Here is a 23,795-nt window from a genome sequence, read left to right on the forward strand (position 1 = left end):
AAGTATATCATTACGGCTGTATGTTAAAGTTGTGACAAAGTACATAATCAAGGATGCCAGGTAAAAGTTGCCACAAAGTAAATAATGAACACAGTCTGTAAGAAGTTGTGTCAAAGTATGTAATTAACAGTCCTTGCAATATGTTGTGACATATTATGTAATGAACGCTGTCTGCACTACGCTGTGACAAAATATTTAATAAAGGCTGCCTGTAGGATGTTGAGACAAATTATATAATTAAGACAGTCTGTGTGAAGTTATAGAACATCACAGATGACATGATGCCTACAGAATATGCGAAGAAACCAAATCAAAGCAAGCAAGATCACATGAACAAATGCATCAAATTTTTCACTCATATTATTAAGTTGGAGCAAACAACTTCTGTGTAACTGTGACCTTTAATTTCCATATGATCGGAGAAAACCGTAAGTAAACATTTTATTTATGAACTAACAACCATTTAAAAGCGTTTTAGATAAATTGGAATGAGTTTCTAGGATCTGTCTTGCATTCTTCCATCGGATTTTACTGCAAAATGATAAATGAGTTAACCTTAGTGTTAATGTATTACGTTAAAGCAAATGAATAACTGAAGATAACTGCGTTAGCCTTGGTGTTGATATTTTGCCTTGAGGCAAATGAATTACCGCAACAAAACAAAGGAAATACTCAAACCTAATCGGTTTATTTTTACCACTGATCATACGTAAATTGCGTGATCCATTTTGACTTGTAAAACACGCTATTACAGCACAGAGTTTATAACATTTCAATGAATACATTTAGCTCGTATCAAAATAGTGCAGTTCAAAATATATTTCAACTGAAACTGTTGACTTGCAGTTTTCTCTTCATGTATTGCTGCAACAACATCCAATAGATACCTCCGCACCGTACTTATCTACAAAAATTACGTAAGTCTGCCTTGCAGTCTTTATTTTTTGTCTCAAAGTACTTCACAAGAAACTTTTCTTGGAGAAAGGAGCTCAAATATCTGACAATCAGTAACGTAACATGCAGATGTAAAGAAGGTGTTGTTTTTGTTCTTGTTTCAAATTATGGATATTGATAGTGTTGTCCTGAATAATATTGTACAATTTTAAGTGGAAAATTAGTATTCCCATTATTGCACCTCTGTAGAAATTGCGTAGTCTTTTATATGTGACTCGTGACTTATAAGCTAGTATCGGTTCAGTTTCTTGTCAGATAATGTATTCTAGTTTACATTGGTTTTACATCTGACTGCCAGATATAAATCCAAACAGCCAGATCAAGTGACATTTTGAATGAAACCCTTTCTTTACTAAAATAAAGTTTTATGGGGGACATCCGTAGTAGTCGGCATTTTTTTATCAGAATGGAATATAATTGGCTTTCTGCTTTTCTACATAGACAACATTCACTTTGGGGAGGACACAGCTTTATAATTAAATGAAGAAACCGCAGAAACAATACATCATTATTCGTCATGCAGTTCGTTAACCAGGAATGCATTCACCAACCAGGATGCAACTTGCTGATGTTGTTGTAATCCCGGATCTGATGGACTAACTGTACTAATTCAACTCCCATAGACAACATATAAAAAAGGCCTTATATTAAAAATTCAATAACTTTAAGTGTCTAAATGATCATGATCAAGCCTATAATCCTCGTTATAGACCCATCCTTCTTTCATACATTTTTGATTGGAGATTTGTTTAATCTCGACAGCCTACTTACAGCACGTTTTCACTCCCGCACCTAAAAAATCGGGTGATAATTTCAGTAATGAGTGTTCCAAAGTCAAGCCTTTATAAGAATGAAATTCCACCAATAATGAATTGCCTCTAATTATTGTCATTTACGAACAAGATGTGTTCTTTAATAAAACTGTTTTTCGCTACTTAACAATCATGTGCCACGAACCCAATAAATACTCTATTTTCCCCATTTTTTCCCTATATAAATAATTTATCGAGAGATCGATATACATTTCTGGTTATGAAACTATTCTGATAAGTCTATCATAATGCATAAACCCACCCACCCCCCTCTCTCTCTCAAGCGGATTAAAGATGCATAGCGCATGCTTCAATGGTGGTTCAGGCATTTTTCAATGACAGTTCACGCATGTTGCAGTAACAGTTTATGCATGCTTTAAAGACAGTTCACATATAGTCGACAGTTTACGCATTTTTCAGCAAAAGATTTCTTGTGAATGTCATTATCTTCATGTTCAAGTACTTAAATCTTTATGATTCAATGAAGATATTGTTTTATGTATCTTGCCACTAAATCCACCCAGACTCTCCGGTATGGGAGACAAAGTGCTAGCCCCATCTTCGATAGCTAAGGTTCCGATAACCCTATCTACACCTTAGCATATCGAGCAGATATTTCTGAGCTTCGGGCCACCACATCCAATCAAAATTAAGCTGTTCAAATTTGAACCCTGTTCCAAGGTGATCGAGACAAGGGGAGCACACAACTTAAATGGAATGATAAATAAGTACTTTTCCAGTGCCGGTTCGGGTTTGCACAAATACCTTTCACTCAAATAGACATGTAATGGCTTCCCTCTGGTACATAGTCATACTTTCAATGTTAAACATACAAAGTATCCTTTTTAGGTTAATTGCAACAACCGTTTCCGGCCGATGTACAATGCACCACGCTATTAATTAGTTGGCATTACATACTAAGGGAGGCAACACATGAAATCTAATAGATGTCGCTAGGACAAAGCACCGATATAGCTGTTCGATCCGCCAAAGTGTGGATAGTATTATCGGAACCTTGGCTAGCGACGATGTTCTGGCCCAAGTTTTGTGCATCTTACCATTAAATCCACCAAGACTCCATGGGAGTTATATACGCCGTTTATTGACTGTATATATGTAATAAATTTATTTAGTATCCTTGGTGCAGAGATATAGATAATAACCACCTTTCATTACACGCATTAAAAAAGATATGACGATTAGACTGCTTGCGCCTTTATTTGCCTATAATGGCTCAAAGGATAATAAATAGCTCGTCTTCTATAGACAAAGTGACTCTTTGCTAAGAGAGTGTGCGTTGTCGTACACTTTTTAGAGAATAAGGTTTGTACATATATCTTTCTTTGATCTGTTGATTTTTCGGGTACCTACTGAGTTAAATCACGCAAATGATGACCGAATCAGCCTTTTTAGTATTGTCGACTTGTATAGTAAAACAAAGTTTCTAACACTGCTGATACTAGTGAATATTGCTAAAAACTTAATAGCCCAAACTTATCGTATGTTAGCATTTTATTTAAAAACATTGGGGGATGTTTTAACTTTGTACTACGTTTACACTTTATTCTATGCTACATTTAGAATGTATTCATTAAAGGGGGATATTTTAAAGTTAGACTATGTTCTCACCTTATTCAGTAACAATGGGGGGTTATCATTGAACTACATTCACACGTTATTTATTAACAATTGTAGGTGTTTAATGTTCGATTAAGTTCACATGTTATTCATTAATAGACGGGGTTATTTAACGTTAGACTACGTTCACATTTTCAAATTCAAGAGCAAATTGTTACAATGGATTTTCAGCACGTCAAACATGAAAGAGTCAAGCAAACAGAAGAGTTAAATAAGCGTGGTACGAAATGCCTTTGAGTAAAATGTATGATTTATTTGAACAGTAAGTTCTCATTGCAAATACACCAGTACCACGATTCTTTCCATTTGCTGAGAATTTAAAAGTTTTCGTACGTGTCATGAATACCTATGTTTTATAGCGCATGGGCTTAATTAAATGATGTTAATGAGAAGAAAGAAAAAAACAACTTACCGAATGTGGTAGTAAAACTGGAAGCGGCAACAGAATTATCGGTGTCAAAACGACAATCAATATATCCTTTATGTCCCACAGATCACGAAGAAACCGCATTATAGATGTATCTGATATTCCCATCTTACATCAATTATTATTTGAAGATGGAAATCTTAATTGCCTTTTTCCTTTCTCTTGTTATCTGCACTTTATTTTAAAGCGTCACTTATCTATTGCTCTTTTTACCCGCCAGAAAATATACATCACTTCAAAATTATGTAAAGACTTGGCTTGGAAAACCAGTTTTACAAAAATTATCCTGAGTACATGTGCAAAGGAACCTGAAGCATGCAGTTGTCAGTTGTTAATCAAGGCTCATCAGTGCACACAACTACACTAAATTTATATCTATATGACCTACTCAGCAATGTGTTGTAAGTAGGCTGTCTCCGTGTAGTCATATCTCAAACGACGATGGCGAATTGCCAAATACTGTACCAGTCCCAGGTAAGATGTTGGCATTACTTGACCTTGTTTATCATCCTTCTCGTATGGAGGTTTGCGGCGTCCATGTAGAATATTTTGTATTTTCTTGGTTAACGGAAAGTCGGATGTGTACAAACATAGACTAGAAGGTCACTTGAACTCATACACACATTCATTTTCTTTGTTAAGCAGGAAGTGCAGCTTGATTGTTTTAGTTGATCCCAAGCTGTGACAGGTTGCCTTCTTTCCTGACGTGTTTCGCTGCCTTTTGCATCCTGTCCATCGCATACATCTTCCTATTGTTTACTTTCACTTGACATTTAAGTGAGTCATTAAGGGCCGACCTAAAGATTTTTGGAGCCAAAGGTGAACTATGGCGCCTACCCTACCCCCACCCCCGGGCCCAATTAAGGCTTTGGGAGGTAAAGGGGCACTTAAGGTAATGGAGCCCACATAGATCTACAAAGGCACCCTGTCCTGTATGTGTGTATAATTAGTATGACCTTGTTAGGCTTAGCAGTAAACGACTTAGACTTGTATATATTTTATTGAAACAGTAGTATGAGAGTATAGACATTCCAGCTCAACCCAGTCTATAAACAGTATTAGATCAAAATAGCTGCTTCTGTTGAGACTGAAAACCCATGAAAAAGGTACTAGGAAACATAATTATGGTTTTAACACAGCACATTACCACATATGTTTCGTGCAAAAGAAAACCATTTGAAATTAAACTAGTTTATAGAAATAACAAAATTGCGATCTAACTATGAATCATGCCTAGTGGAAAGATTTTAACGTGACGCGGATTTTTTAAAATCAGATTATATAATAGTTCTACAAAGATCAAAATAGTGGCCGGGTCGAATTGTAGAAACACCATACGACGACTTTCATGATACTAGCATAAAAAATGGTATGTTCTAATCTAACAAAGAAAAAGATTGCTATATTTATGTCTAAGAAGAAGAAAAAAAAAACACCGCAGTGCTTGGTGTTATCATATATAAAATTAATTGTTCAGGTGGTGGTAATAATTATTTTCAAATATTTTACGGCTCATTCTGGGTTGATTGTAGGGTTAATGATGAGAAATTAAGAGAGATATTAACTAATTCTTACGATTTATTTAAATGTATCGTAGAAAGCCTTCCAGAGAAAAAGAAACAACAACTACAACCAAAAATATCTGAACCAACTGAGAAGTTACTTAATGAAGTAAAGGAAATAGAAAAATATTATAGATCACTCAACTATATCAAGGAACAAGTACAAAAGATTTATATAAAATATTAAGTGGTATGAAAGTATAGTGTTATGAGAATTATGGCTCACCCATGTCTAGAAACCTTTTTTTTTTCATCAGATAACACCCACTAATAAGAAAATAAATTAGGAAAAAAAGAATTTTTACCACCACTTGAACAATTATATATATATATATATATATATATATATATATATATATATATATATATAGACATCGAGCACTGCGGTTTTTTTTCTTAGACATGAACATAGCAATCTTTTTCTTTGTTAGATTAGAACATACCATTTGTATGCTAGTATCATGAAAGTCGCCGTATGGTGTTTCTACAATTCGACCCGGCCAGTATTTTGATCTACTGCTGAAGTACATGTAATTTTGTCCACCGCAACCGGGGGGGGGGGGGGGGCTCAAAACGTGGGGATGGGGGGGGGGGCTGAGGCATGTGCACCCTGTTTCCTTCCATAGTTAAGAAATAGCACTTATGTCTAATTTGGCGCTCCTTAAAGCATCTGATTATCTTTATCTCCTTTGAGTACTAACTACCATTGGTGGTCATTGAGTACTAACTACCATTGGAGGTCACTGAGTACTAACTACCATTGGAGGTCATTGAGTACTAACTACCATTGGAGGTCATTGAGTACTAACTACCATTGGAGGTCATTGAGTACTAACTACCATTGGAGGTCATTGAGTACTAACTACCATTGGAGGTCATTGAATACTAACTACCATTGGAGGTGAACCTCATAAGTAAATATGTCTTTGGCAAGTTTTAGGATGCGATAAATGTTAACCATCGATTTTATAGAATATTAAAGTTATACTCCAGAATTGTATTCTTGCTGTATGAATTCACAAAAATCACATCTGAAGATGAATTTTAAAATGCAATCCTAAATAAGTAATTTCTTTTAAAGAAACGTTTGGTAATAGTTGCAGAACATAAGGTGCAAAACAGTTCATTTTATATTGCTTAAATTCTATGTGAATATGAAGGAACATATTTTAAACTAGAATAGTTTTTTTTCCTAAAACCGCGAGAGTGATCATTCGGTAGAGGAGCAATACATTCTACCCCACATTCCCTTTCCTACAAAATTTTATTATGGGGCCCCCTCCCAATAAAATCAAATTGTTTGATAGGACATTTTGGCCCACACTGGGTCTGAGCCACTCTCCCGTATTTGCAGGGGTTGTTTGGGTAGTTGCTACATCACTGGGATCAATACATAGCGGACGTAATACGCTTGCATTCTTCGATATTTTTTTTTCTGCTCTTCAAAACTACCTTCAGAGATGCAACGAATAATCAGATAATTACATATATAGATATGTATATCTTCTGAAAATTGTATCGAAAGCTAAAATGGTATTTTATTGACAACACAGTTTAATTTGATTCGTCATCACCATACAGTTGGGATACAGAATTTCAGCGGCAACCATTATCAGCATTTGAACCTGTCTCTATGGATTTAAAACGTACAATCGTAATGAAGAGTGTACCAAAGTCACGTGAACTTGATCCAATTCCAACATCACTGCTGCTTGAGTGCTTAGATCCAGTATTGTCTTTCACTAACTGATGTTATTAATACTTATCTCTCATCCGGGGAATTCACATAATTTTTCAAAACAGCCATTGTAAAGCCTCTGCTGAAGAAACCAACACTCGACCATAACGATTTAAAGAACTACCGCCCAGTTTCTAATCTCCCATTCATATAAAAAAATCTTAGAAAAGGTTGTTCTATCCCAAATTGTATCTCATCTGAATTCAAACAGTCTTTTTAACAATGTACAATCTGCATATCTTCCTTGCCACAGTACTGAAAGTACTTTTCCAAAAATAATTAATGACATTCTCTCTGCTTTGGATAGCGGAAAGATTACAGCCCTCACATTCCTTGATTTGTCTGCAGCATTTGACAAAATGAACTATGGTATATTACTTCACCGCCTCCAGCATGTATTTGGCATTCGTGATACAGCCTTACTATGGGTCAAGTCCTACTTGGTCAACAGGACACTACTTGTGTCTGCAAATGAAATACACTCCAGCCCAGTTAATCTATGTTGTGGTGTTCCACAGGGGTCTGTTCATGGGCCTATTCTCTTCATTATATACACTCAGCCGCTCTCAAGTGTCATAGATCAGCATCCAGTGTTGCACCAATTGTACGCTGACGACACCCAAATATACAAATCTAGCCACCCAATTGAAGTTGATGCTACCATCCAACGTGTAGAGAGGTGCATTTCTGATGTGAAATCATGGATGACATGTAACAAGCTGCAGATGAATGATGATAAACTGAGGCCATTCTGATCACAACACAAAGACTTTCTCATTCACATCCTTTACCTCAAACAATAAATATCAGCAACACCAACATTAAATTCGCACAATCAGTACGAAACCTAGGTGTTACTCTGGACAGTACTCTCACATTGCACCAACATGTCATGAACATATGCAAGGCTGCATATCTTGAGCTGAGACGCATCAGCTCCATTTGCAAATATCTTTCAGTTGATGCCACTAAAATACTTGTATGTTCATTAGTACTTTCAAGACTGGACTATTGTAATTCAATTATGTCTGGTTCATCTCAATATCTAGTTTAGAAACTTCAAAAAGTTCAAAACACAGCTGCTCTGATCATACTTAGAGTACCACGATCAGAGCACACCTCCCCGCTGCTCTGTACCCTACGCTGGCTATCCATTCGATCCAGAATCAAACACAAAATTTGTTCTCTGCGCTATGTTTCACTGACGGACTCCAGTCCAACATACCTATCCGACCTCACCCATGTGTACACACCAGCAAGATACTTACGCTCCTCTTCTGACAATCGTATACTCTTTATTCCCACTTTGAAAAGAAAGTCATATGACAGCGTTCTTTTGCATACCAGGCCCCAGCAACGTGGAATGAATTGTCCACTGAACTTAGACACAAAGACATAGTGAGCCCATTAAAGAGTGCTCTTAAAACTCACTTATTTCGACTGCAAGAACAAACTTAAAGACCTAATAATGTTCCCTGCCTTAAATATTTACAGCATGTTTTTATGTTTTCTAATTTCATGGTGTTTGTTTTCTGTACTTATATCATCATATATGTTGTTTTTTTATGTTATAGGTGTTGTCTAATGTTGTAAAGCGCTTAGAACTTCTAAAGATTATACGCTATATAAAGTCCTCATTATTATTATTATTATTATTATTTATGCACCACATTTTTTTGTTAGAACCTTGCTGTTCTATGTACTTGCACTACCATTTTTACGATGTAATAGTTTGAAATGGAACACAAATCATTGAACAAGTTTCCCTTTAATAGTAGTTACATATACATTCATTCCATTCGAAAGGATGTCGGGCGAATTTAAATCGATAACTTTTCTTGTGAGCAATCGAATACGTTTCATTTGCATTGTTAACGTTCCGGATGGAACTACCCTGTATACCATTTCGAGTTCCCTCCTCGTGGCCAATCATATAACAAAAAGAAATGGGATTAAGAGCAGTTTCTAATTTGCTCGCTAGTTTATGGGGATAATACGGAAAGCAAATGTCATTATTTAGCAAACAATGCGGTTGTATGCGAAGTTTTTTTTTTTATTGTTTAGGTTAATCAAAAATAGATTCTCAGTTTGATAGTCTTTCAAGCTATTGGTCACGGGAGTGGTCATGGAGGCAGTGGTAATGGTGCTAGTGAATTTTTATATTGGGATGGTTGATAGATGATTGGTTAAAGTTTTTCTTTAATCGATTGGCTGGTTTCGTTGATTTCAAATGTGACTATGTTTTCCAAACTAAATGGTTAAATATATTTCATTTCCTCATTTTTTAGATAAAATTTCGCCTGTGCTTTCTTAAAGATTAGTAGACGTTTTAAACGCAACATTGTCACCCTCCTTCAGATGAACCATTGGCATCTATGCATACGTATCCACGTTGTCATTTTCAACGCATTGTGGAAAATAGAACTTTATTTAAAACGAACAATTATTAGGAGAAATATTACATACAGTGCTGTATCAAAAGTGAGTAGCCTCTGAGTAAAGTTTACGTCTCTAAGCAAAATCTGATTTAATATGGATATTCTGCAAGCCTTTTTTATGTGTGCACTAATGAACAGCTTGACTTTAGTATGAATTTCTAAATTTGTGGGGATTCCAATTTTTAGACCTCCCCGATGGTGTACATGAAACAATTGTTGTTGTTGTTGTTGTTGTTTAACGCCATTTTTCAGCATACGATAGGCTATACATCGCGGCCAGTATTAATGGTGGAGGAAGAACCCGGGAAATCCCCGTAAAGAACCACCGACCCTCGAGAAGCTATTAGCAAGCTTTCTCACATACCCACATTGGCCGAATCCGAGACTCGAACCGACGCAGACAGAGGTGAGATGGCAGTGATCCGTAACGGAGAGCGCTTTAGACCACTCGGCCACTCGGGGCACCGTACATAAAACAGCGTCTCTTGGTTTGGAGTTTACAGATGGTTAGAATCAGACGATAATTATGTTAACGGAGAGAGATTCTTGTGGTAGCAAATATGTCTGAAATAACTGGAATAGTATGTTCTAAAATTCAGAAACTTTTTAAAAGGTTTTAAGATGGGGATCCATAGAAAAGGAAATTAGCTGGTAGCTACAAAAGAAACAAACATTAAATAAACTACAGCGAACAACAAACAAAACAGTAATGAGCAAAGGGGGTGATCGGGAACTGCTTACCCTCTCATTCGTCCTGGTCATCGAGATGTTTTAAACAATCATTGCAGGACTTGCCGGTCAGTGTCATTGTGACCCAACTGGAGGGGACATTTTTACTTTGACAATTGTACTATCATATTTGATGAAAAGTTAATGTAAAGGAGTTTCCAAATATGGAATGGACCATCTAGGAGGAGATTTGTTGGGCTCATTTTTTAAAAATAGTGGATGGAGTTTAAATCTATTTACATTAGTGCTTTTCTTGACATTTAGGACACTTTCAATCGATCTTAACGAGAGGACATAACGAATCCATGCCCACAGCTGCAACGATAGACATAACGAATCAGTTACTAAGTATTAGATGTGCAAGTACCATTGTTTAATAATTTGTTTTATGAGATCCTGTTGAAATAACAATAACATCAGTTTTCCTCCTATTACGTCAAAAGCGGATGCTCACGTTTCTTTAGGTAATGTAGGTGGTGTGTTTAAAGTAACCACGTTTAAGTTGCCGAAAATAGATTGTCGGAGGAGAATAAGCATATGAAAAGTAATAAAATTATTTCGGACCTTGTGAACTACGAATTCTTGATGTATCTTTATACCATTTCCGCACGATATGATAGGTATAGCCTTCAAGTTTTCAGAAACAAATAATACTTCACCAAATTAAAAATGATGATTACAGACTTTAAAAGCACGAGAGATCAGTTAATTTAGTGTTGGTAAAATTCTAATTTTAATTTTATGTACAAAAAAGTGAAAGGCAATATTTATATTTTTTGGAAGGCATTTTAGGTATAGTCTGTGCTAGAATCATTCCTTGCAAAACGTTCCAATGCTTTAGTGAATTATACAATTATAATGTGTGTGTGTGTGTGTGTGTGTGTGTGTTTTCGTAATTTGGATTTTTAACGTAGCTTTAACAACTTTTCAGTCATATCGGTACGATGTCTACAGTGTAATAGTTTATAGTGACGTCTAGCACTGGGGCAGAAAACTGATAATTTGCAAGGAGGACAATACAAGATGGGGATAGGTTTGTACTAAAAGTGAAGATTTAAAAGAAATACTAATTAACAAAAATTATTTATTGAAGGTTTGGGACGTGTTAGAATTGTCAAAATGGTTCTTGCTTGAATTGTTCTGTAACAAAGTTATAATCTAAACAGGGTGATAACACTTCATTGTTAATCACACAAATAAATTCCTTATGCATTTGTGTTAAAACAGAAAACTTTTACAAAGACATGAAAGAGAACAAGGGACAACAACGAAGACAAAATTCGCAGCACGCTGCTAGAATACAGGTACGAATTTTATTGTACACAAATTTTAATTTAATGAAAGTATAAACTACCAGAAAATAAATGTAATGGATTCCTTACATACATGAGTTATATAACATTACTACAAATAAGCTTGGTTCAGTTATGTATGATGAAAAGCGATCTTAAGTAAACAAACAACATCTTACTATATGGTCATCACAAATGATCTTTAAGTCTGTAATCAGCACAAGGTCATTAAAAATGATCTTTAAGTTTGCAATCAGCACAAGGTCATTAAAATGCTCTTTAAGTATGTAATCAGCAAAAAGTCATTAAAAATGCTCTTCAAGTCTGTAATCAGCACAATGTCATTAAAAATGATCTTTAGGTCTGTAATCAGCACATGGTCATTACAAATGCTCTCTATGTCCGTAATCAAGCAGAATTAATACATTTACATGATGTTTGCTTTGTCTTAATTTGTCTACAGTTTCTACTTTATGAAATGATTTCCGTCAGAACTACTCTCTTGTTTTTTCTACAGTGTAACGCAACACGAAACCTGACGTTCTCCTAATTAACCTAATTCGAAATCTGATATTCTCAGAATTTAGCTAACACGAAACTTGATAGTCTCATAATTAACATAACACGAAACCTGATATTATCATCATTAACCTAATACGAAACCTGATATTTTCATTATTGTCACAAAATAGTTCATTACTTGTTTGTACAGTTACCCAAAATGTTGTTTGTTAATGTCAGCTTATGAAACTCATCCGAGTTAGGTTAGTTGTTCTCTTCTTAAGCACCATCATCTACTAGAAACATGGTATTACGCGTTGAAAAATATCATTAGGTATATTTAATTTTTTGTTTAATTTATTATCAAAATATGTAATAATTATTTTTTCATCTGTATGTAACCATTTTCTATTGAAAGTCTAGTTTACAAAAATGTCGGACAAACAAGTTTGGTTTTGAGGGTTTACTGACATTTTCAGCGCACGATATTTGGTGGAATAAGAACCCGGGATGAACCACAGACACAGAGGATGCTACTGCCAATCTTTCTCACATGCCCTTATGTGTGTGTGTGTGTGTGTGTGTGTGTGTGTGTGTGTGTGTGTGTGTGCAGAAATGATTGTTCTATAAAGGCGAGCGCCTCAGACAACTCTGCTAACCGGGGCAAAATTCAAGGAAGTACTTTGTTATATATATTTAATTTATATTTTGTACCTGACTTTTTTTCATGATTGTGAAGGGAGTTTTTGCCTACCTGACTTTAGTTTTGATTTTAAGTAGTAAACAAGATGTTGATCTCAAGAGTTAATGGACTTTTCCATTATAAATTTTAGTTTTCCAAACAGTCTTAAGTTCTAGGTCAAGTAGGTATCTCTTAAATTTTCACTTTGTAACTTAGAGATATAAAGTATATAAAATATTCGTTGATTTTACTAAACCTGTTGGCTTCGCTTCCATCTGTTATATAGTTTAAGACCAAAAGTGTGAAGAACTTATATTCGATTTGTGTAAAATTTTGCAAAAGAATATTTATTGTACAATGTCTGACACCGCTTACAGTCACGGTATGGGAGTCTTTTTAGTTCATTGTTTATTGCTAACGCTATTTGAAAATTAAAATATTATATATTTTTAGTTTGTTTCCTTTTAATATTATTTGTATGTCTGAAACAAAGTAACAACATTTTTATGCTTTTCTATTTATCTGCATGTTTCTATTGTTCGTCGAGCAGATACTTTGTTGTTTCTTTAAATAATTGCCTCATTTTGTGTCGTTAAGTTCAAAGAAAAATGTTGGGTAATACTTCTACAGTAATCACTATCCCACTATTGCTAGACTGATAAACGTGTCTGGACCATTTCCTTCATCATCCTTATCTAGTATCAATATTCATTTTAACTTGTTCTTTGTCATGCATTAGACCCACATAAAAAAAATTTCTCTCTTGTGACATAGTCGCAGAAGAAAGGATTTCCATTTATGTATGTACTATTAATGAACCGAGTCGTTGATTCTGAAGTAATCGTATCATACCGGACACATTTCTTTTTCTTCAAATTCGTAATCAGGCTTACAGCCCTCTATTACTCCAGAAGCATTTGCTAATATAATTGTAAATCTCAAATCCTGATGAAAATCAAAATGGTATGATGGACAGTTCTCTGCTAATATCTCAAAACTCAGATGGTAGTCTGCACTTTATCTTGTATAACATACACTGTAAAACTAGTGTCTGATATATTCTACACTGTAAGGCTTCTATACATGACGCGATCTTGATCTCAACGTTCTCATTTTTTCATTACTTTTTCACTAATGCTATCTTGCTCATTCTTGTGTTGTTGTACAGACATTAGTAGCTATAAATACTACTATAGTCATGTTTTTGGCGTTGTCGTTTAATTTGAAATATCGCTGCCACAAGAAACTATTACCTTTCTTTACAAATTTGAACTGAATTATTAACCACTGAGTTGATTGCATAGCCTTTCACCTTTAGATCAAATGTTCTGAAAGAATTACCTGGTACAAGCTAGGTATTAAGTACCGGCCTATGAATCACGTTTAACACCTTGTTTTATTGAATCTTGCTCTTGTAGACTTTGTATCTACCATACTCTGTCACATTTTATGCTAACCCTGTTTAATAATTATAAAACTACAAATCAATATAAACACTGATACCTATTAAAACTACAATACATATATCCGTAGAATTAGCTCGCTTATCATAGATCATCATCCAGTGTCTCACCAATTGTACACTGATGACACCCAAATATACAAATCTAGCCACCCAACTGAAGTTGATGCTACCATCCAAGGTGTAGAGAGATGCATTTCTGATGTGAAATCATGGATGACATGTAACAAGCTGCAGATGAATGATGATAAACTGAGGCCATTCTGATCACAACACTAAGACTTTCTCATTCACATCCTTTACCTCAAACAATAAATATCAGCAACACCAACATTAAATTCACACAATCAGTACGAAACCTAGGTGTTACTCTGGACAGTACTCTCACATTACACCAACATGTCATGAAAGGCTGCATATCTTGAGCTGAGACGCATGAGCTCCATTTGCAAATATCTTTCAGTTGATGCCACTAAAACACTTGTGTGTTCATTAGTACTTTCAAAACTGGTCTATTGTAACTCATTTATGTCTGGTTCATCTCAGTATCTGCTCCAGAAACTTCAAAAAGTTCAAAACACAGCTGCTCGGATCATACTTAGAGTACCACGATCAGAGCACACCTCCCCGCTGCTCTGTGCCCAACACTGGCTATCCATTCGATCCAGAATCAAACACAAAATTTGTTCTCTGTGCTACGTTTCACTGTCGGACCCTAGTCCAACATACCTATCCGACCTCACCCATGTGTACACACCAGCAAGATAATTACGCTCCTCTTCTGCCAATCGTACACTCATTATTCCCACTATGAAAACAAAGTCATATGGACAGCGTTCTTTTGCATACCAGGCCCCAGCAACGTGGAATGAATTGTCCACTGAACTTAGACACAAAGACACAGTGATCCCATTCAAGAGTGCTCTCAAAACTCACTTATTTCGACTGCAAGAACAAACTTAAAGACCTAATAATGTTTCCTACCTTAAATATTCTCAGCATGTTTTTTTTTCTTCTAGTTTCATGATGTTTGTTTCTGTAATCATATAATTATGCAAACTTACATCATGAACATACGAAGTATAAATGACTCCAAAAATCGGAATGAATCTGATTGCTTAATTCTCTTCTTGTATACATCGTATAATGTGACTGTATTTCGCAAAAGACCCGAAGTGACCGAATACACCACTCATTTTGCGTCGACTTGGCTTATTCATGTGACCTAGCCCAATTAACTGGAAATTACAGAATTATTCTAGAAACGTCGAAACCCCATCAGCTACTGAGAAATTGAGCCAGAAGTGCCATTTAAGTCTTACTGTTAAGATAATTCGTAAAAATTGTCAAGACATACATAAACATCTAGTATAGATCCTATGCATTATTACGCTCGTAACAGATTCAAATCACGTTGGGAAAATTAACTTAAGATATTCTGTAAACATTACAGCCATGAATACAAATTATAAAATATATACATAATTATGTACAAGGAGTTACAAAAATATAGATATACATAAAAAGAGTGTCATTAAAAATTATTAAACTATTTGTTAATTTTGTGCTTTGGCACTTTAACCGCTTTGCTTTGTTTCGTTTTCTCTTTTTCTTTAGTTTTTTTTTTTGTTGTTGTTTTTGTGTTTTTTTTTCTGGTGTATGTGTTGGAGGGGGGGTACTGTAGACCTTGTAGGATTTGCATTTTATAGTCAGCCATTTAGAAATATGCATATGATAGAAATGACATTATAATTCAGAGGGAACATTCGATTTAACATACATTTAAAGTCAAGTACTGGGGAGTAAACCTACTGCTTTTTAACAGAACAACTGTTCGGAACGTTTACTTCGGTATAATACTTTAGTTCCGATCTCAGCACGTGATTTTTAATATTATATACTTCATATAATATTTATTTTTTAAAGCTTTAATGCATGTGATTTTGCGATGAAACTGTTTTGGTGGTCTTTTTAAACAAATTTGGAAATGGGGCGGTATTTGTTTATTTTTATTTCTTCTTGTTATGGAGTTTAAACCATTTTGGCCTCTAGCGAGTCTATGTGGCGCTAGAGACTAGGTACGGTAGGTATTAAAGTCTCCGGTAGTGCCAAAATCGGAAAAGGGTTTGGAAGGATATAACTGGAGAGTCGGTTCAAAGGCTCAACCAATTTTTATGTTGATTGTTTTTGTTCTAGTGTCTAAAAATAAACTATAATTGACTTGATTGTAAGCGCCATTGCTTACAAATGGTAATGTTTGCTTCGTCTTTTCTTTTCTGCTTTTTAACTTTTACTTAAAATCAAACTTGGCTTTATAGAGCATGGTTTGCCGCGACACTGGAGGAATTGACAAAGATGAGGTCATAGACTTATAAAGCTATAATATCCTTGAACACCGTTACTAAACTTGGAAAACACTCAGCGCATGTACCATGTTGAGAAATTTAGTTAATTCGCTTTGAAATATCTGTCTTTTCTCAATTCTTATTTTACGTTGATTTATTTATTTTAGTTTCATTATTTCTTTTTTTTTAGTTTGAAGGAAGAAGATTGCATTAATTAATAACTTTATTGTACTGAAGTCTATTTACGAAGAATTTTATATCATTCAACAGGAACATGTTTTCGAGGGATAGGTGTGCTTTTTTTGTTGAAACTCAGGAAAACCTACACACATTTCAAGATGCAAAATTATCCGGATATTGTGTGAAGCCACCTGACATAATTGTTATTTTATTATGATTTACAATTTGTAATGTTATAAAGAACTATTAAGATCGCTCTTTATAGACACGGATATCCTGGAACGCTGCATTATGCGGTGTTTAATAAGTTATCGGTACATATTAAAACCATTTTGCTGCATGGTTAAAACTTGTAAAGTTTCTATGACTTCCCCTCCATGGATTCCTATATAACAAAATTTCTGTCCATCCGTAAATGTAAATAAAACTGCTTATGGCTGCTGACCCAGATTACCGTACCATGTGGGAACAATTCTATATTGCAGTATTTGCCTAACTTCATTATGGTCATACGCACATGTTATAATCAACATAAATTTTAACTTATCAATAAGATGGAATATCCATGCTTACACTGGCTGAAAATCCATGATAAGAGCAGTAGAAATTAAAAATTAAAAAATATATATAACTTTGTCTGAATTTTAAATGCAGTGTGGCTAAGAAATCTAAATATACAAATAAATATGTTATTATTATTATTATTATTATTATTGAAATATTACTGATTTTAAAAATAAGCTTAACTATTAATGCTTTCCTATTTACGTAAGATAAGTAGGATCATAACAATGTTTTGTCAATTTTGGTTCATATTGGCTACCATGGAATTAAATTCCAAGCGTAACCTTGTAAGGGCATGTATGTTGCCATCAGTAGATGACCTATAATCATCAAACATGAGATAATATACTGAGTGTATTTTGTAATCAAGACCAATGCAGATATAGTAAATTTGACAAGAGTTTTATATATGATGATCAATGGAATATCATGCACTTTACAACAAAAGTGATATTCATTGTTTTTCAATGTAGAATTGCCAGAAATGTTGATATTTTTTAGGTAATTGTGCTCTGACAGAGTTGCCTCCTTCCTGGCTACAGCTTTACATCTTTGAACAACTCAGGGGTCCCGAGTGGTCTAAAGTGCTCACCGTTACGGATCACTGCCATCTCACCTGTCTGCGTGAGTTTGAGTCTCAGCCTCAGCTAACGTTGGTACGTGAGAAGGCCTGCCAGTAGCTTCTCGTGGGTCGGTGGTTCTTCCCAGGGTTCTTCCTCCACTAATTACACTGGCCACCACTATAGCCTATCTTGTGCTGAAAAATGGCGTTAAACCCTACAACAACAACAACTTTAAATAACTGATAGATGGCGCGTGTACAAAATTATTTGGGAAATCTTGTTTGTCGCAATAATACAGTGCACACAATAATACATCACTGGAAGTATAAATGGAACACACAAATGTAATTAAAGTTGAGATCCATGAATAACAACAGTAGAAATAAACAAATTATTAATCAGCTTTATATGAATTTTAAATGCAATGTTTGCAAAGAAAGATATATATATATATTTATATACCATCATGTCAGCCAATTCTGCACAATGATGTGTCATTTCTGTAAACATTGGATTATATGTTATTTTTGTTCAAAAATCCATTTTGTATCAAGAAAGAATTGATTGTACTCAAAGGAAAGTAATATGCATAAAGTATACAAAAATATCCCACATTTTGACTTGAATTGCATATGAAAATGTGATTTATAAATGTTGGCATGAAGACCCACTTCATGACCTTAATAAACTGATAACCAAGAAAATCCGATTTACTATGTATCTTTTAGAATCATACAAAAAGTAAATTATATAAAAGATGGAAATGTATACCTTTAAACAATACTGCATTTTAATCCAAGTTTCCAATTTTGCAAGAAGTTGTCCCACGTGTACAAAATCGTCTGCTACCCAACTTGTCAACTTGCTGCTAGAATGTAAATTCTCAAGAAATTCCCTGGTGTATAGACTGTTTCTAAATTCTTTAGTAATTGTCCCCATCAGTAAGACATTGTAAACACATTGCATCCTATTCATTTTATAAAATGTTGAACTTTACTAACTTTTTTACAAGATACGTTTAGTTTGCTTAATATCCCTTGCCGTTTATTGTCATCATCACCATGTTTACAAGGTATGCTGTTCACTATTTATGTTATCGATAGTATAATTTCTCTCTAATTTTTTTTATTGAAAATCATGCTGGAATTAATTGGTACTTCTTAATTTTGATGTATCAGCTTTGTGATATATTATTATTTTTCAGATTTACATGGTTTTTGGATGTTGATTTAATAAAGCAAGATGTCAGGATCCAGCAGCAAAATTGATAACAAACTAATGAGAAATCTCACCTACCTTAAAAGTCGAGCTCTTGATGTTAAATTTGATCTTGATGGAACAGACTACATACCTAAAGAAAACATTGGCATTGGAGCCTATGGGGTTGTATGTTCAGCCATACACCAAAAATCCAACGACAGAGTTGCAATCAAGAAAATTCCATTCGTGTTTGATGTTAAAGATGTAGCTAAAAGAACTTACAGGGAAGTTAAAATTTTGAAGCATTTTAAACATGACAATATTATACGTATTCGTGAAATACTGAAACCTAAGGAAGACATGAAGGATTTCAGAGATATTTATGTTGTTTTTGACCTAATGGAGAGTGATCTACATAGAATTATTTATTCCAAGCAAGAATTATCAGAGGAACATGTGCGATATTTTCTCTATCAAATTCTGAGAGGTTTAAAATACATTCATTCCGCTAATGTTATTCATCGAGACCTTAAACCGAGCAATTTACTGGTGAATGAGGACTGTCAACTTCGGATTGGAGATTTTGGTAATTTTACATTTTCATCCTTTCACCATATTGAAATTTCAGACATAATAGAATGTATAGATTTTGGAGTAAAAGTATCTGGAAGATGATGCTTTTCGTTACAGTGAAACACAAGTCTCAAAAGACCACAAACTTTATTTCTTCACATGCTGGTAATTTTTATAGTGAGCAGAGCTTTAGTGTTCTGATCTCATTACATAACCAGCGAGTTTGATCATCTAACCAAGAAGTCTTTAGGGAATCAGATTTGATCAAACTCACTTGAGCTGGGTTTCCATGCTACCAGTTTTATCTATATTTAATTTGTATTGTTTGTTTGTTTGGATTTTTTTATTTCATTATATGCTGTGGATAATGTAAAATTGTATCCAGTTGCTGACCTTCTCCAAAATCAGTCACAGTTTTGTAAACAACATTGTTTACCTTTTTTCTGAGTGAAGTATACATATTAGGATCATTATCTTAAGCTGAGTCAATGACAGTTGTATTTTTTACCTAGCTAAACCTGGTCTACATGATGATTGTCATATGCTGTGTTGTGGTTATATTTAAACACCTTCTAATTATAACTTTAATTCTTCAAGAACAGTGAATATTTGACCCTCATCTGGGTTTTCATTTTGTCTTAGATTTTTATGTAAATCTTGTTTATCTTAAAATTAGACATTCCTGCAATAACCTGTACGCATTTATCATTTATATTCATTTTTATCCTTGTTAAAAAAAATGTATTCTTGTATTGAGATTTTGATTTGGGTGAAATTATTTATTATTCTCTGGATATACAGTGTGCTGTATAATATTCTTGGAAATTGTCCTTAAATGGAATTTTAGTGAATTTATACAAAGAAACTTCGAATTATATTACTGTGATTCAACAAAAAGCTGTTGGCACATCAATTCAGGCCATTGGTACATTAGAGACTACTGGCCACTAAAGGCACATCATCATCTTTAGTATTGCAAATTATTTTGGATAGCACTAAAGATTAATCCGGACTTTATTCATTTGGAATGGTGTAAGTAACTCTTGGATTTTTCGGGATTTAATTTGCAATATAGTGCTATTTTTTACATTTAGATTTTTTTTTCTGTGGAAAAAAATATTTGTTGAATTTTTCAGAGCTTGTTTCTTTGTCACTTGTTTCTATTATTTTAAGACCATAGAGTCATAGTACCAGGAAGTTGAGAAAAAGTTGGGAGAAAATAGGTTTGGGATAAGCCCTTTAATTTTGCAAATATTGATCAAAGTCAGGAGGTAAAACAGAAGTTTCAGCTGCTACTTGATGAAGAATAGATTTATAATTGAACTGATTGTGAGTTAAATTCTTTGAGATCTTACCAGAATATTTGGAGGTTACAGAACTCTTCATATGGGTGAGGTATAATTGCAGTATGTCCCATTTTCTACTAAACATATTTGTAGAAATTCTGCTCCACAGTTTATACTTTGTACAAGGTTTGAGTTTTAAAGGAATAGAATTTCCCAGGTTTTCCTTGCTGCTTATCTTGGCCTTTAACAAAGAACCCAGTACACTGTATGTCTTTGGTATTGTTAAAATAACTTTGATTCCATTTATTTTGGTGCACAATTGATGGGTGTAATTTGGGTTATAGAGTATACATCTTGGTCTTACTTCAGATGTGCATCTTTATATAGACTGCTAGCTCTACTTGGTAATGTTCACCTCCTGGACTTCAAAGGTTAGCTAAACTGCTAAAATTTGTTGCTTTTGACTAGATTAGTCTTATTTCTCAAGCATGTGCGAGCAGCCATATCAATCAGCTGTCTGCTTTAATGTGCTGCAGGACATTATTTCCTTAATACCACAAATAAAGAGATTTCAGTCACAGTACATGAAAGTAGCATAGAGGTGTGCCAACATTCTCGCCATTGTGCTTGTTTTAAGATGAAGACAGATTCACCTTACACATGCCCTGCTAAATACATACAAACTATGAAGTGAAACCAGTCAAGTGTGCATGTGATCAGATTGGTCCAGTAGAGTAGTTAGATCATCTAGTTAGCTCCATGTCAGTATTTTTTCTAAAAAGAAGGTATGAAGACCAGTTTAACATCACATTGTGCCCATAGATTGTCTGAAATATGTGATCTTATATAGCTTGATAAAAATAAAATAATTAAGTTTATTTTACCCAGTCTCCCTTTTGATCTGTAAAGTTAACAAATATGTATTGTTAGAAACTGTTGCTTTTTATTTGTTAGTTCCCACTGCTGGATAAGAAATTAACAAGGTTCTCATGTAATTATGACAGTCGACTTAAAATTTTCGCATCTGAATTAAAGAGGGCTTTACACATTTAAGGTGATTACACTGAAACTTAATTTTGTTTATAAAAAAAAATGCAAATTTCACTTTACAACTTCTTTAATCAATATTTATTTCTTAATGTTATTTACTGTTGGCATTTCCCAACAATTTCTTTGATTGACATTTCATTGGATAGCGTGTTATTTGTTGAGAAAATACTGCTGTTGAGGAAAGTTTTACAAAATAGATGCTTTCTTTTTGAAATGTGTAATTTCATGATGTCGATTCCAAGCTTCATTGTACTGCCACTCTCACGCTAAAATGAGGAACATAACAAGCTTTCATTTACCAGTAACAGTTGTGATTGCAATAATTTAACGTTAGATGAGTGAGACTAGTTTTTGTTGTGCAATTTTATATTGGAAAAAAACATGGGATCCATGCCTCCCTCTGCAGTGTAAGCAATTTTGCAAAGCATCGTGGCACATTAAAATGAGGGAACTGAGTGTATCATGATGACCATGAACTCTAATTTTAAGTAGGATGATCAAAATAATTAGTGCATAGAATTGCCAGAATACTTGCTTATACCTCAAGCATGTTATCAAAGAACTGTAACCAGACTGGAGATACATGTAAAAAAAAAAAAGGCTGACAGGGAGTGTTAGACTCCAATTCTGATGCTATAAGGAAATAATGAAAGTCAGAATTGTTACATGTCTTGATATAATTAGATGGTTTCTGCGTAGTTTGAATTTTATGTTTTAAAATATCTAATCTCTGTTAAGAGATAAAAGACATTGCTAACTGAGATTACATATATTTAAAGACTCTGCGGTCTTAAACTAATTACCTCTACAGAAAAAAGCAAAAGCAATAAGTTTTGTAAAACTTAACAAATAATTAAATTCTCTACGTTATAAAATGAAAATTTAAGAGGAACTTACAGTAATATGAATTAAATCCAAAATAATTCTATAAAGTTATACACATGTCCAAAGAAAGAATCAAGTGTTCTGATGAATTTCATGTCCTCAAATGTACTGATGTGCCAACAGTCTTCATGTATCATAATAGAATTGTTTAGAATTCCTTGAATAAATTCACAATAATCCCAGAATAATATTTTACTCCAGAACGAGTGAGCACTTTGTAATTCCAGTGAATAACCCAAACAAATTTTTCCTTGCAAATTATATCTGAACACAGTATTAAACACATCTGCAGACTGATATTAAAACAAGAACCTAGGAAATAGGAATTAATTGTCCATGACTTGGTTCTTATATACAGCCCCATAACCCGACATCATTATATTTTACTACTTGATTTGTGACTTATGTCACAATATCCCACATCACAAAAGAACCCACCTGACTGATATAAACATATTATAACATGAAAATGACTAAAACTCCCAAGACAAGAACAATAACAACAAGTAAAACTATGGGTATTGCTCTGATGATAGCAGGGGTGAGGGTGGAATCTGTATACAAGCGTGGATTAAATGAGAACTTACAGAAGTAAATAAACTCACCTTTGTTCACAGAAGAGTACAGATATAAATTGGTCTTCCCAACTGAAAGAACTTTATCCAACCACAGCATATTTATGCAGTAAATGTGCAATGCAAGCCTGACTCAAACAGAGATTTGTCTTCTGTACAGTCTTATGTTCCAAATCAAATACTGCAAATATCCGGCCACAAATACATTACAGTAAATATGTGTATTTCAGCATCCAGTAATCTTTTCACAGAAATATCGCAACAATGTAATGTTAAGATCTGATGTAGAATTTCAAGGTAAACGCTGACAACTGTGTTGTGTAGGCCAAATCAAACCAG

The 23,795-nt window shown here is 34.3% G+C and overlaps 2 protein-coding genes across 3 annotated transcripts in view; one reads left to right on the top strand and one right to left on the bottom strand.

Annotated features, from left to right (window-relative positions):
- Positions 1 to 4,473, bottom strand: part of LOC149776789 (Na(+)/citrate cotransporter-like) — a 68,730-nt gene extending 64,257 nt beyond the window's left edge. Inside the window, exon 1 of the mRNA XM_089941479.1 lies at positions 3,817 to 4,473. Coding sequence (XP_089797605.1) covers positions 3,817 to 3,939 — 123 coding nt within the window. The 5' untranslated portion in view covers positions 3,940 to 4,473. The remainder of the gene's footprint in view (positions 1 to 3,816) is intronic.
- Positions 219 to 23,795, top strand: part of LOC149776790 (uncharacterized) — a 51,749-nt gene continuing 28,172 nt past the window's right edge. The window contains exons 1-2 of one of the 2 annotated variants that reach the window (XM_089941478.1): positions 219 to 428; positions 19,092 to 19,673. In XM_089941478.1, coding sequence (XP_089797604.1) covers positions 19,130 to 19,673 — 544 coding nt within the window. In that variant the 5' untranslated portion in view covers positions 219 to 428; positions 19,092 to 19,129. Of the gene's footprint in view, positions 429 to 17,488; positions 17,981 to 19,091; positions 19,674 to 23,795 lie in introns of those variants that run through there. The other variant, XM_089941477.1, reaches the window with a different exon arrangement.

The sequence above is a fragment of the Sinohyriopsis cumingii genome, chromosome 18, assembly GCF_028554795.1.
Source record: "Sinohyriopsis cumingii isolate HCF-2022 chromosome 18, ASM2855479v2, whole genome shotgun sequence".
Lineage (NCBI taxonomy): Eukaryota > Metazoa > Mollusca > Bivalvia > Unionida > Unionidae > Sinohyriopsis > Sinohyriopsis cumingii.